A 12,213-nucleotide genomic window follows, 5' to 3' on the forward strand; every position below is an offset into this window, starting at 1 on the left:
GTTAGTTTTTTTAACTAAGTTTATTTATTTTTGTATTTTTTTGTTGTTGCAGTTTGGCCAGGGCTGGGTTTGAACTAGCCACCCTCGGTATATGGGGCCGGCACCCTATTCTCTGAACCACAGACAATACCCTCCTTTACCCATTTTTAATTGGATTATTTATGTCTTTTTGCTGTTGAGTATGTAAATTCCTTATATATTTTAGATACAATCCTGTGATTTCCTTATATATTTTAGGTATAATCCCTCATCAGATACATGATTTGCAAATATTTTTTCCCAATTCATAGGTTACCTATTCATTTGCCAATTGAGTCCTTTGCTGTGCAGAAGCTTGTCATTTGATATAATTCCACTTGTTTATCTTTGCTTTTCTTGCCTGAACTTTTGCTTTGATATCCAAAAAATCTTTGGCAAAGCCAATTTCAGGGAGCTTATTTCCTGTATTAGAAGTTTTACAATTTCAGGTCTTATGTTTAAATCTTTAATCTATTTTGAGTTGATTTTGTGTATGGTGAAGATAAAAGGTCAGGTTAATTCCTTCGCGTGTGGACATCCATTTTTCCCAGCACCATTTATTGAAGAAGCAATTCTTTCTCCATGGTGTTTTCTAGGTGCCCTTGTCATAAATTAGTTGACTGTGCTTGAGTTTATTTCTGGGCTCTCTATTCTGTTCCATTGGGCTGTATATCTTTTTTCATGCCAGTAACACGCTGTTTTGATTCTATAGCTTGTTATCTATTTTGAAGTCAGAAAGTGTGATGCCTCCCCAACTTTGTTCTTCTTTCTTAAGTTGCTTCCGCTATTTGGGGTCTTTTGTGATTCCAGACAGATTTCAGAATTTTTTTTCCTATTTCTGTGAAAAATGCCATTGGAATTTAACAATATTAATTCTTCCAATCCATGAACATCTTTCTGTTTGTGTCTTCCATTTCTTTCATCAGTTTTTAGTGTCCAGTTTTAGATAATTTATTTCCTTAGTTTATTCTGAAGCATTTTTTTTTCTTGATTTCTTTTTTGGATAGTTTGTTGTTAGTACATAGAAGCACAAATGATTTTTTGTGTGTTGATTTTGTATCCTCCAACTTCACTGAATTCATTTATTAGTGTTAATAGTTTTCTGTGGAGTTATCCTATGAATATGTCACCTGCAATCTGGGTTAATTTTACTTCTTCCTTTCTTATTAGATGGCTTTTATTTCTTTTTAGGTGTCTGATTACTCTTGCTAAGACTTTCAGTATTGTGTTGGGTATTTTATCTTATACCAGATCTTAGAGGAAAAGATGGGTCGGTGATCTTTAATAGCAGGCTTGTGGAGGTTTGCAGCTTTGTCCTACAGAGGGTGCTGGGTGCAAATGACAAATAAGTGACTGAGAGAAGAGGAATTAGATGTCTGAGGCCCCAGGAGAGAGAGGCCTGGGACCAAGGTATGTAGCTATAAGGAGGCAACTTGAAAATAGGTCTGGGAAAAGACATAGATACAGATACATAAATCAGATTTTGAGGGGAGTTGGTCTACTTGGGAGAACAGTTTTCAGAAACATTATAATGACTGTAAATAATTTCTGTGTTGATTTAAAATGATTTTCATTCATAGTAATGTTAATTTTCAAGGACCTTTACATGTGTTGGCATGCTGCAAGTCACTTTGTTTATCTAAAAGCTACTAAGTGGCCTGAAGTCTAAACTTTAGACCAGGGCGGCGCCTGTAGCTCAAAGAAGTAAGGGCCCTGGCCCCATATACCGGACGTGGAGGGTTCAAACCTAACCCCGGCCATAAAAAAAAAAAACAAAAAACTTTAGACCAGGTTTCAGTTTTTTTTTTTTCCTTCTGTGTCCTAGAGACAATTGACAATTTAGACCTGTTGATTTTCTGAAGTAATTGACTAATATTAACAACAATTTCTTTGTTTCTACAGAGGTTGCAGAACTTGAAGCTAATTTACCTTGTGAGTACAGCATCCCCAATCAAACATTAAGTACTGTAAACTAAGTGCATAAAGTATGCTTTCTGTCTTTTAGGAACTTGGCATAGCAGAGAGCCTATTTTTCATATATGTCAGGAATGAATTTTAATTTTGTGCAAAAGATAGACTTGTTTTGAGAATCTAGTAAGAACAACCCTGCTGTCTTCCTGACTGCGGCAGAGGTGTGTTTGGTTAGATTTTATACCTCCTGTCGCCACCCTCTAGAGCCATTTGGAAGTCTAAATTTTAATTATCTTATTTTTTATGAAAATTCACATTACTGTCAAACTAAACAAATGTTTTTGGTGAGACCAGTGAGAAATAAAGCCAGTAAGCAAACTACAGAATTAAGCCTAATATTTTTTGAGTTTATAGATAAATACAGAAAATTCCTCTTTATTTTTCTAGATTTCTTGGATGTTTATTCCTTGGGTAGTTATCATTCTTCTGTGACATTTGTTTGAAAGAGGCAGATGTGGGATATAGCCAATTTCCCTGGCCTGTACCAGGGAGCTGGGGCAAGAGAACTGCACCAGTTCTCCCAGAGGAGCTCAGTGTCCTGACTTAGGCTCCTTGTGGCTTGAGACCAGAGGGCACAGAAAGTTGCCATCTGGGTCAGCAGAGCATCAGCTCACCAACAAAACAAGTTGAGTTACCACTTAGGTGGTGAAGACGTTTAAAACCCCATTATGGTAAATTCTGGGTGAGAGCTAACTCCTGGGCAGCACTTTTTAATTTCCATTTACTGTGCTTGGTATGAATGTCTGTGGTGCTAGGGGAACAGGCTAGAAGTTTGACCTGGGTTCTTCTGGTTTTTCCATGTTTAGATAGCCTTTACCCACATACATTAATCTCCCTCAGATATGAAGTAAAATAGCGTAATTCTTAAAATTAATGGGAAAAGCTGTTAATTTTTAGTGATCATTTAAAGGTTGGAGGTAGGCTGGTTGCAGTGGCTCATGCCTGTAATTCTAGCTCTCTGAGAAGCCAAGGTGGGTGGATTGCTTGAGCTCAGGAGTTCGAGACCAGCCTGAGCAAGAGCGAGACTTTGTCTCTAAAAATAGCCGGGCATTGTGGGAGTCTGAAGCAAGAGGATCACTTGAACCCAGGAGTTTGAGGTTGCTGTGAGCTGTGATGCCATGGCACTGTACTGAGAGTAATAGAGTGAGACTTTGTCTCAAAAAATAAAGAAAGGAGGGAGGGAGAGAAGAAAAGGTTGAAGGAAAACATCTCAATTTGGAATTAACCAGTGAAAGACTATAAGAAAAACACATAGCAGAAACCACTGATTTGCAATTTTAGCATATTGGCATAACCATTATCAAACAAATAGCGAGGGAGATCTACTGACTTATTTCATAAACTATGTAACTCCTCCAGCACCACTATGTGTGTGTTTGAGCCGTGTGACGCCACGGCACTCTACCCGAGGGTGGTACAGTGAGACTCTGTCTCTACAAACAAAAAAAAAAAAAAAAGAAGGTTAGCCTTCAACATATGGACTGTTTCTTGCTACCAGACCTTCCTGATGTGCTGTTTCTTTTCAGGTACATGTAAAGTGCATTTTCCTGATCCAAACAAGCTTCATTGCTTTCAACTAACTGTAACCCCAGGTAATATTCTTACATACTTAATCATGAAAGTGATTTTCAGATAGCAAATTTTAAAGGCTGCTCAAATCTATAATCTTTGGCTTGATCTGTCCTCTAGCTTTTAAAAAGTTGATACATTAATAACCATTTTATACGAAGACAAGATATATGCTTTGCAGTCAAATAAAGCATAGTAAAGTGAATTTGAGGCATTCTGAGTGTAGTCCCAGTGGCTCTGTGGAACCTTAACTACAAAGTTAAGGGCAGTTGAGGCCATAGGGTGTGTAGTGAAGAGTGTGGGCTCTGAAGTTACAAGCAGTTCTGATCCTGCTCTCCATCTTAGAAGGAGTATGAACTTGCTTAAGTTGTTTAACCCTTAGTTGTAGTCCAGCTAACCACAAAGTGGGGATCAGATGGGACTTATCTCAACAGACAGTTGTAAGGCTTAAATAGATAGTGTAGGCAAAGCACTTGAGGCCTGGTCTGGCACGTGAAAGTGGACGGAGATTACCAGCTGTCCTCAGTAGGACTGATAAGTGTCTAATCTCTAGGCTGCCCTAGGGTGCAACATATTTCTCCTCTGTCAAACCAGGCCATACGAAGGAGGTCTGGTGTTTTTTCTAGTTACAGTGCAACTCCAGGATTTGCAGATTGCTGCACTTCCCAGCTTGCTGGTAGGAAGGTAGGAAGTTGGAAGGTAGGTGGCAGCCTGTCCATGCTGCTGGACGGCAAGAAAGACAGGAGAGCAAAGGGAGTTAACATAAGGACATTTGGTGCCTGAAATATAAGGTGTTATTTTATTTGGGGGATGGAAAGGGAATGAGAAAATCAGAAGAATGAGTCACTGGCTAATTAACAAGTGGGGAGAATAGAGAATTTCAGTAAGTAATAATAGCCCATGAATAATCCCTGGCCTTGTCTCTCTGTGGGTGGGATGGGTATTTTTCTGTGGAAAATATTTTATAATAACATGAGAAATCTCAATTTCAAAATATGCTTGAAAATGTTTTAAAACTGTTTTATGTGCCTGGTGGTTCCACAAAGGGCTCTGGTACACAGGAGTGTAAGTTCAGTCTGGTTCCTGTCCCTTGAGATGCAGAGGTATTTGAATATGGCACTTAGTTCAGGGATGGGGCGTTCCACATACCTGATGTCTGTAGATAAGGGGAGGACTTTAACTAGGAAATGATGAGAACTCTGCCCATCCTTTTGGCTGCCTTCCTAGAACATGTTGCACATTCTGCTGTTTTTAGCAAGAGGTATTGAGCACACTCTAATGCTTTCCTGGGGACTCATGGTCACTGTCACAGATACCATTTACTGTTTTGTGAAGCACTGTAGGATGTTTTCAGAAATTATTTTCTGAAATAAAGAGAGTTTCCAGCTCTCTGCAGTGCTTGAGGCCAGCTCTCTGCCGTGAAGCGTTTTCTTCCCTCTGCCTCTCCAGGGTGCCTTAGCAGCTGTCTGCCTCGCCCTTCCCAGGCATGGCCCTGTGGTCCTTGGCCACTCAGAGACCTCTTTTCCCAGGCTTGTTATTGCGTATAATTACGTTTCTGTCAGGCCTAACCTCTGGATGGTTTTCTTTTCTTTTCTTTCTTTCTTTTTTTTTGAGACAAAGTCTCAAGCTGTCGTCCTGGGTAGAGTGCCATGGCATCACAGCTCACAGCAACCTCAAACTCTTGGGCTTAAGCGATTCTCTTGCTTCAGCCTCCAGAGTAGCTGGGACTACAGGTGCCCGCCACAACACACAGCTAATTTTTTGGTTGTAGTTGTCATTGTTATTTTGACAGACCCGGGCTGGATTCAAACCCTCCAGCTCCAGTGTTATGTGGCTGTTGCCCTAACTGCTGAGCTACAGGTGCCAAGCGTTTATTTTCTTTTTTCAACCGAAATTTTTTAATGACTCACATGAATGTTAATGATTGTTGCGATTGTATATATGATAACCTCTTTGATATTGTTCTTACAATTGTTCTTGAAAATGGAGCATAGCCATTATAGCTTTTGTATTCACTGTTCTGTCAGATAAAAAAGTAACTTGTGTTTTGGTGCCTGTAAATACTTATTAATATTTATAGATTAATGAGTATACATCAGCCAGGCACAGTGGCTCACACCTATAATCCTAGCACTCTGAGAGACTGAGGAGGTTGGATCCCTTGAGATCAGGAGTTTGAGACCAGGCTGAGCAAGAGTGAGACCCCGTCTCTACTAAAGATAGGAAAACTGTTTTTTGTTCATTGTTGGTGGTTTAAAAATAGAACAACTAGCCGGGTACTGTGGTGGGCGTGTGTAGTCCCAGCTACTTGGGAGGCTTAGGCAGAAGGATCACTTGAGCCCAAGAGTTTGAGGTTGCTGTGAGCTATGATGATAGCATAGTACCCAGGGTGACAGAGTGAGACTCTCTCAAAAAATAAATAAATAATAAGTGCACATTAGAGACATTGTCACATTGAGCTGTGTGCTCAGCATGCTTTTTAGATACTATTTATGTGCCCTTATTTTGTGGTGTCAGTGAATCACAAAGCAGTGGTAGTTCCTGCCCTTTGTTTATTAAGAAGAGTTTGGCCAAGACCTGCCACCCCTAAAAATTTACATCATATTACAGGTTTTAGAGAAAAAAGTTGTTTGAAGTCACACTCCTCTTAGTATTGTAAAAAAACGGCTAGACAAGGTGGCTCATGCCTATAATCCTATGGGAGTATGAGGTGGAAGGATCATTTGAGGCCAGAAGCTTGAGACCAGCCTGAGCAATATCAAGACCCCATTTCTACCAAAAAAAAGAAGAAGAAGAAGAAGAAGAGTTAGCTTGGTAAGATGGCAAGTGCCTGTAGGCCCAGCTACCCAGGCTGAGGCAGGAAGATCCCTGAGTCCAGGAGTTTGAGGTTGCAGTGAGCTATGGTGACCCACTGCACTCAGCCTGAGTGATGATACCATAGGACCCTGTCTCAGAAAAGAAAGAAAGGAAGGGAGGGAGAGGAGGAAAAGGAAAAGAGAAAGAAAGAAAATACAATCACTTGCCTAGTAGTGAAGTTTTAACAATGTGTGAAGCAAGTCATTTTGAAACTGGCTCATTTGCAGCCAGTGGTCCTGGGGGTAAGTCTGAAAACTCACTAACACCTCAGCTGTGGGGTGGAGGAACTGCACCAGCGTTTTTCAGCTCATGGCTCCTGTTCACACTGGTAACACTTTCATAGTTTTGTGTGTATGGTTGCTCATGCTTGGGAAGTTTGTATGTGGTAGTATCTTCTTTTGTGAAGTATCTAAGTCTTTTTGTCTCTTTTAAAATTTTTCATTTTGTGGGCTTTTTCTCTGTGAAAATACAAGTCCTTTGTTAGATTCATGAGCTGTGAATATTTTCTTGGACAAGTACTTTGTCAGGCAAATACATGAGCTGTGAATATCTTCTCCCATTCTGTGACTTTTGTACTCATTTCTCCATGCTGTCTTTTGTTGAGAAAATTTTAATTTTAATGATATGGAGTTATCAATTTTTTTATGATCTGTGCTTTTTAAGACCATCCGAGACATTTTTGCTTACCCCAAGGTTGCAAATATATTGTTTTTCTTTAGAAGTTTTATGATTCTAGGTTTTATGTTAAAGATAATGGTCCATCTTGAATAAATTTTTGTTTATAGAGTGAGAGAGAGGTTCAGTTTATCTATTTGGATATCCAGCTGTTTCAAGAAAAAGACTTTCCTTTATTCATTGAATTACCTCAATACCTTGGTCAAAAAGTATTGGCTGGATATATGTCTTGGGTCTGTGTTTTGGACTCTATTCTGTTCCTTTGCTCTCTGTTTACCCTTAGGCCCCACACTGTTTCAATCATTGTAGCTCTGTAGTACCTATTTATTTTGAAGCACATAGTATAAATATTTTGATGTTGTTCTTCTTAAAAACTGTTTTAGCTAGTCAAGGTTCACTACATTTTTGTTTCTGTTATTAATTTTTAAGTCATCTTACATATTTTTACAAAAGAGGCTGTTGGGATTTTATTTTATTATTATTATTTTTTTGCAGTTTTTGGCCCCGGGGCTGGGTTTGAACCCACCACCTCCAGTATATGGGGCCAGCGCCCTACTCCTTGAGCCACAGGCGCCATCCGAGGCTGCTGGGATTTTTATTGAGACTATATTGACTCTGTAGACCAGTTGGGGAGAAATTACTTCTTAATAATATGGAGCCTTTTTTTTTTTATTGAGACAGAATCTTACTCTGTTGCTTTGTGTAGAATGTAGCCCTGGGTGGGGTACCATGGCATCATAGCTCACTGAAACCTCAAACTCTTGGGCTTGAGCAATCCTCTTGCCTCAGCCTTCCAAATAGCTGGGACTACAGGCGCTCACCACAATGCCTGGCTAGTTTTTCTGTTTTTAGTAGAAATGGCGTCTCACTCTTGCTCAGTCTGGTCTCGAACTTCTGAGCTCAAACAATCCACCTGCCTCGGCCTCCTAGAGTGCTGGTATTACAGGAATGAGCCACTGAGCCTGGGTGTAGTTTTAGTGTATAGATCTTACAAGTAAATACTTTGTTAAATTTATCACCAAGTAGCTTGTGTTTTTTAAAGCTTTAATATATGGTGTGTTTTTTTTTTTAATTTTAAATTTTGCTACTATACGGGGCGGTGCCTGTGGCTCAAAGGAGTAGGGCGCTGGCCCCATATGCCAGAGGTGGTGGGTTCAAATCCAGCCCTGGCCAAAAACGGCAAAAAAAAAAAAAAAAAAAAAAAAAATTTTGCTACTATATAAAAATGTAGTTGATTTTTAAATACATTGATCATGTATCCTGATTTTGCTAAATTCACTTACTCTAGTAGTTTTTAATGTATTCTTGGGATTTCTATGAACATGATCATTACATCTATAAATAAAGACTTTTTTTCTTTTTTCTCATCAGTGTGTATGCCTTTTACTTCCTTTACTTGCCGCACTGGCTGTGACCTCTAGTACAGTACTGAACAGAAGTAATGAGAGAGCATTCATCTGCCTTATTTCTGATCCTAAGGGCAAAAGGTTATTATTTATTAAATATGATGTTAGCTGTAGGGTTTTTGTATATACCCTTTATTAAGTTGAAGCGGTTCCTTTTTCTTGGTTTGCTGAAAGCTCTTATCACGAGTATGTGTTGAGTTTTTTCCTATGTCAGTTGAGAAAATCGTATGCTTTTTCTCCTTTATTTTATAAATATAGTGAATTATTGATTTTTGAATGTTGAACTGGCTTGTACTTGTGTGATAAACACCATTTGTTTATGGTATAGTAACCTCTTTTTAAAAAAATACATATTGCTCGTGTCAATTTGCTAATACAGGCAGTATCTGAGTTACAAACATCTGACTTACTGACAACTTGTACTTACGAACAGGGGCTGTTAGATGGCTGTACCTGTCCCAACTTACATGCAAATACTTAAGAACAAACCTATGGAACATATCTCGCTCATAACCCATGAACTGCCAGTATAGTATTTCATTAGAGAATTTGTGTCAGTATATGAAGGATGTTGGTTTGTATTTTTCTTTTCTTGAAATTGCGTGTTGTGATTTTGGCATGTGGGCAATGCTTGACTGATAAAATAGTCAGAAGTGTTTCTCTTCTATTTGCTAAAAGAGTTTGTGCGTAAGTCAGCTTTGGTAATTTTTTTCTTTCAAGGAATTTTTCACTTAAGCTGCAGAATTTGTTGACATAAAAGTTGTTTGGAATATTTTCTTATTACTCTACTCATCTTTATAAGATCTGTAGTGATATCCTCTTTTTCATTCCTGATACAGTAATTTGGGGCTTCTCTTTTTTTCTTGATGAAGTTAGCTAAAGGTATATACAGTTGATTTTTGAAAGAACCAACTTTTATTTGTCTCAATTGTTTGCCCATTTCATTGATTTTTGCTTTATATTATTTCTCTTCTTACACTTTGGGTTTAATATGCTCTTCCTTTCTAGCTTCTGAAAGTGGAATCGAGATCATTGTTTTCTCTGTCTCTACAAAAAAATAAATAAATAAATAAAAATAAAAAGTAATGTTGATTGAGGTATAGGTTACATTTTTTTTTTTTTTTGAGGCAGAGCCCCAAGCTGTCACCCTGGGTAGAGTGCTATGGCATCACAGCTCAGAGCAACCTCCAATTCCTGGGGTCAAGCAATTCTCTTGCCTCCACCTACCAAGTAGCTGGGACTATAGGTGCCCGCCACAACGCCCAGCTATTTTTTGGTTGCAGCTGTCATTGTTGTTTGGTGGGCCCGGGCTGGATTTGAACCTGCCAGCTCAGGTATATGTGGCTGTCACCTTAGCTGCTTGAGCTACAGGCGCCAAGCCAAGTATAGGTTACATTCTTTTATGTAGCATTAACGCCTTTGAGATTCACCCAGTTGTTATAGAAATTAGCATTTTGAGGCCAGGGGTGATGGCTCACCTCTATAATCCTAGCCTAGGTGAGTGGATTGCTTGAGCTCAGGGCAAGTAGATTGCCTGAGCAAGAGTGAAACCACATCTCTGCTAAAAATAAGAAAAAAAAGAAAAACTAGCCAGGTGTTGTGGCAGGTGCCTATAGTCCCAGCTACTTGGGAGGCTGAGGCAGAAGGATCATGTGAGCCCAGGAGTTTGAGGTTGCTGTGAACTATGACGCTACAGCACTCTAGCCTGGGCAGAGTAAGACTGTCTCAAGAAAGAAAAAAAAAAAAAAGAAAGAAAGTCCAGCTTACATTGAGTCATGAAATTTTCATGGGTTTATCTGTTTTCAGATTTATCTGAAACCAGCTTTTGGTTTCATTGATTTCCTCTCTAATATTTTTTATTGCTGCTCATGTCTTTGTGAGCCTTTCCTTCACGTTTAGTTTGGGGTCATTCCTAGCTTTATTTCAGAGCTTTGGAATTATATTAAGAATATGTTTCTGAATGTATATTAAAGGAAGATCCCAAATTCTGAGCAAAGAAATATGATTAGTACTCCTGATGCCCAGGTTTGGTTCCATGTGTGAACATTTTGGAACAATATTTAAAGAATCCTAGGGATCTGAAGAGAATTAGAAGATCAGAGCACTGAAGCCGCCTGGGGGCCTGACTCACATCCTGGTCATGATTAGGTTACTGTTAACACGCCGAGGTTTTTAGGCACATGAACGGTATGCTCTCGTCCCTGGATTTTTATTTCTGTATAGAGAAAACCACTATGAGGACAATAAATTTAAGGAAGGACAGGTTTTTAAAATTTCTCTAGTATATCTTCTCTGTCAAATAATCCTAAAAATACAGATGGCAGTTCTCTTTGGATATGGAATAGAAATGTGATGTTAGTTCTTAAAACATGAGTTATCTGCCAAAGCATCATCTTAACTTTGGTCAGGCAAACTTTCACTGAGCTTTTCTTACTCCTTTCAAGAACTCTGCTGGGGGTACTTCTGTGCTTACTGTGCCTGCTGACTAGGCCGTGCCATCATCTAAGACCCCCAGTCTGTCCTACTTGGGTCTGTGTCCCCGCCTTGAGCATGGCTCTGAGTGGACTTCTACAGGATGCTCAGGCTCCCTGAGTGAGTATGAAATGAATAGTTTGAAAAGCCATTCACTTCCCTGGTTAAAAATACCTTTGGGGTGTCACTATTGAAAATGTATATAATGTGTATAAAATCTCCAAAAATGACAATGATGTTTAAATCTTAAGTTTTTTGGCATTTAACAAATTACCAGCACTTTTTCAGTTTCTTATGCCACCAGTGGTGCCTTTTATGTGGTGTAGGCTTTTTATCTTTTTCAAAAATCATGGTTAGTGAGCGATAATTTACAGATAGTAAATTTAGCCTCCTTAAGAATACAATTCTCTGCATTTTGACAGACATACACAGCCAGGTAACTACTACCCTCCCCTAGTCAGGACCCCGGCCCCTCACAATCATTGTTCCTATTTCTCTCCCTGTAGCTCTGCCTTTTCCAGGAGTGAACCCAAATGGTATGTACGGCTTCTTGCACTTGGCGCCTGCTTTTGAGAGTCCTCCATGCTGTTGTACTTTGGTTTTGGTACCATGATGCAGTCATTTCAGCCTGGATGAGGCGCAGTTTGATTATCCATTCACCAGGTGGTGCTTGCAGTGTTTGGCAACTGTGACTAAAGCTATTACAAACATTTGCTCTTATGTCATTCTGTGGCTATAAATTTTCGTTTCTCTTAGGAAAATATATAGGGAATGCTGACTCATATGGTAACGTATGTTCAGATTGGAAGAAGCTACGTAGCCTGTCCTCCTAAGCAGGAGTACCATTTTGTATTCCCACCAGCACTGTATGAAAATTCCAGTTAATCCATATGTTCACAAGCTTTTAATTTAAAAAACCTTAGTCATTGTTTTGGGCACGTGGTGACGTTTAATTGTGGTATTAATCTGCATTTTTTTTTTTTTTTTTTTTTAGAGACAGAGTCTCACTTTATTGCCCTCGGTAGAGTGCCGTGGTATCACACAGCTCACAGCAACCTGGGCTTAGTCAATTCTCTTGCTTCAGCCTCCCGAGTAGGTGGGACTATAGGCACCCGCCACAGCGCCTGGCTATTTTTTTGTTGCAGTTTGGCCAGGGCTGGGTTTGAACCCGCCGCCGTTTGTATAGAGGCCGGCGCCCTACTCACTGAGCCACAGGTGCCGCCCAATCTGCATTTTCTAATGCTGC

At 39.5% G+C, this 12,213-nt stretch overlaps 1 protein-coding gene across 3 annotated transcripts in view; it reads left to right on the forward strand.

Moving 5' to 3' along the window:
* The window catches only part of UBE2F (ubiquitin conjugating enzyme E2 F (putative)), a 62,996-nt gene that overhangs the window by 12,212 nt on the left and 38,571 nt on the right, over positions 1-12,213 (forward strand). Inside the window, exons 3-5 of one of the 3 annotated variants that reach the window (XM_053597431.1) lie at positions 1,921-1,950; positions 3,516-3,581; positions 11,474-11,503. The exons of 1 other annotated variant lie outside the window; for it this stretch is intronic. In XM_053597431.1, coding sequence (XP_053453406.1) covers positions 1,921-1,950; positions 3,516-3,581; positions 11,474-11,503 — 126 coding nt within the window. The remainder of the gene's footprint in view (positions 1-1,920; positions 1,951-3,515; positions 3,582-11,473; positions 11,504-12,213) is intronic. One more of the 3 variants, XM_053597432.1, reaches the window with a different exon arrangement.

The sequence above is a fragment of the Nycticebus coucang genome, chromosome 7, assembly GCF_027406575.1.
Source record: "Nycticebus coucang isolate mNycCou1 chromosome 7, mNycCou1.pri, whole genome shotgun sequence".
In the NCBI taxonomy this organism is placed as follows: domain Eukaryota; kingdom Metazoa; phylum Chordata; class Mammalia; order Primates; family Lorisidae; genus Nycticebus; species Nycticebus coucang.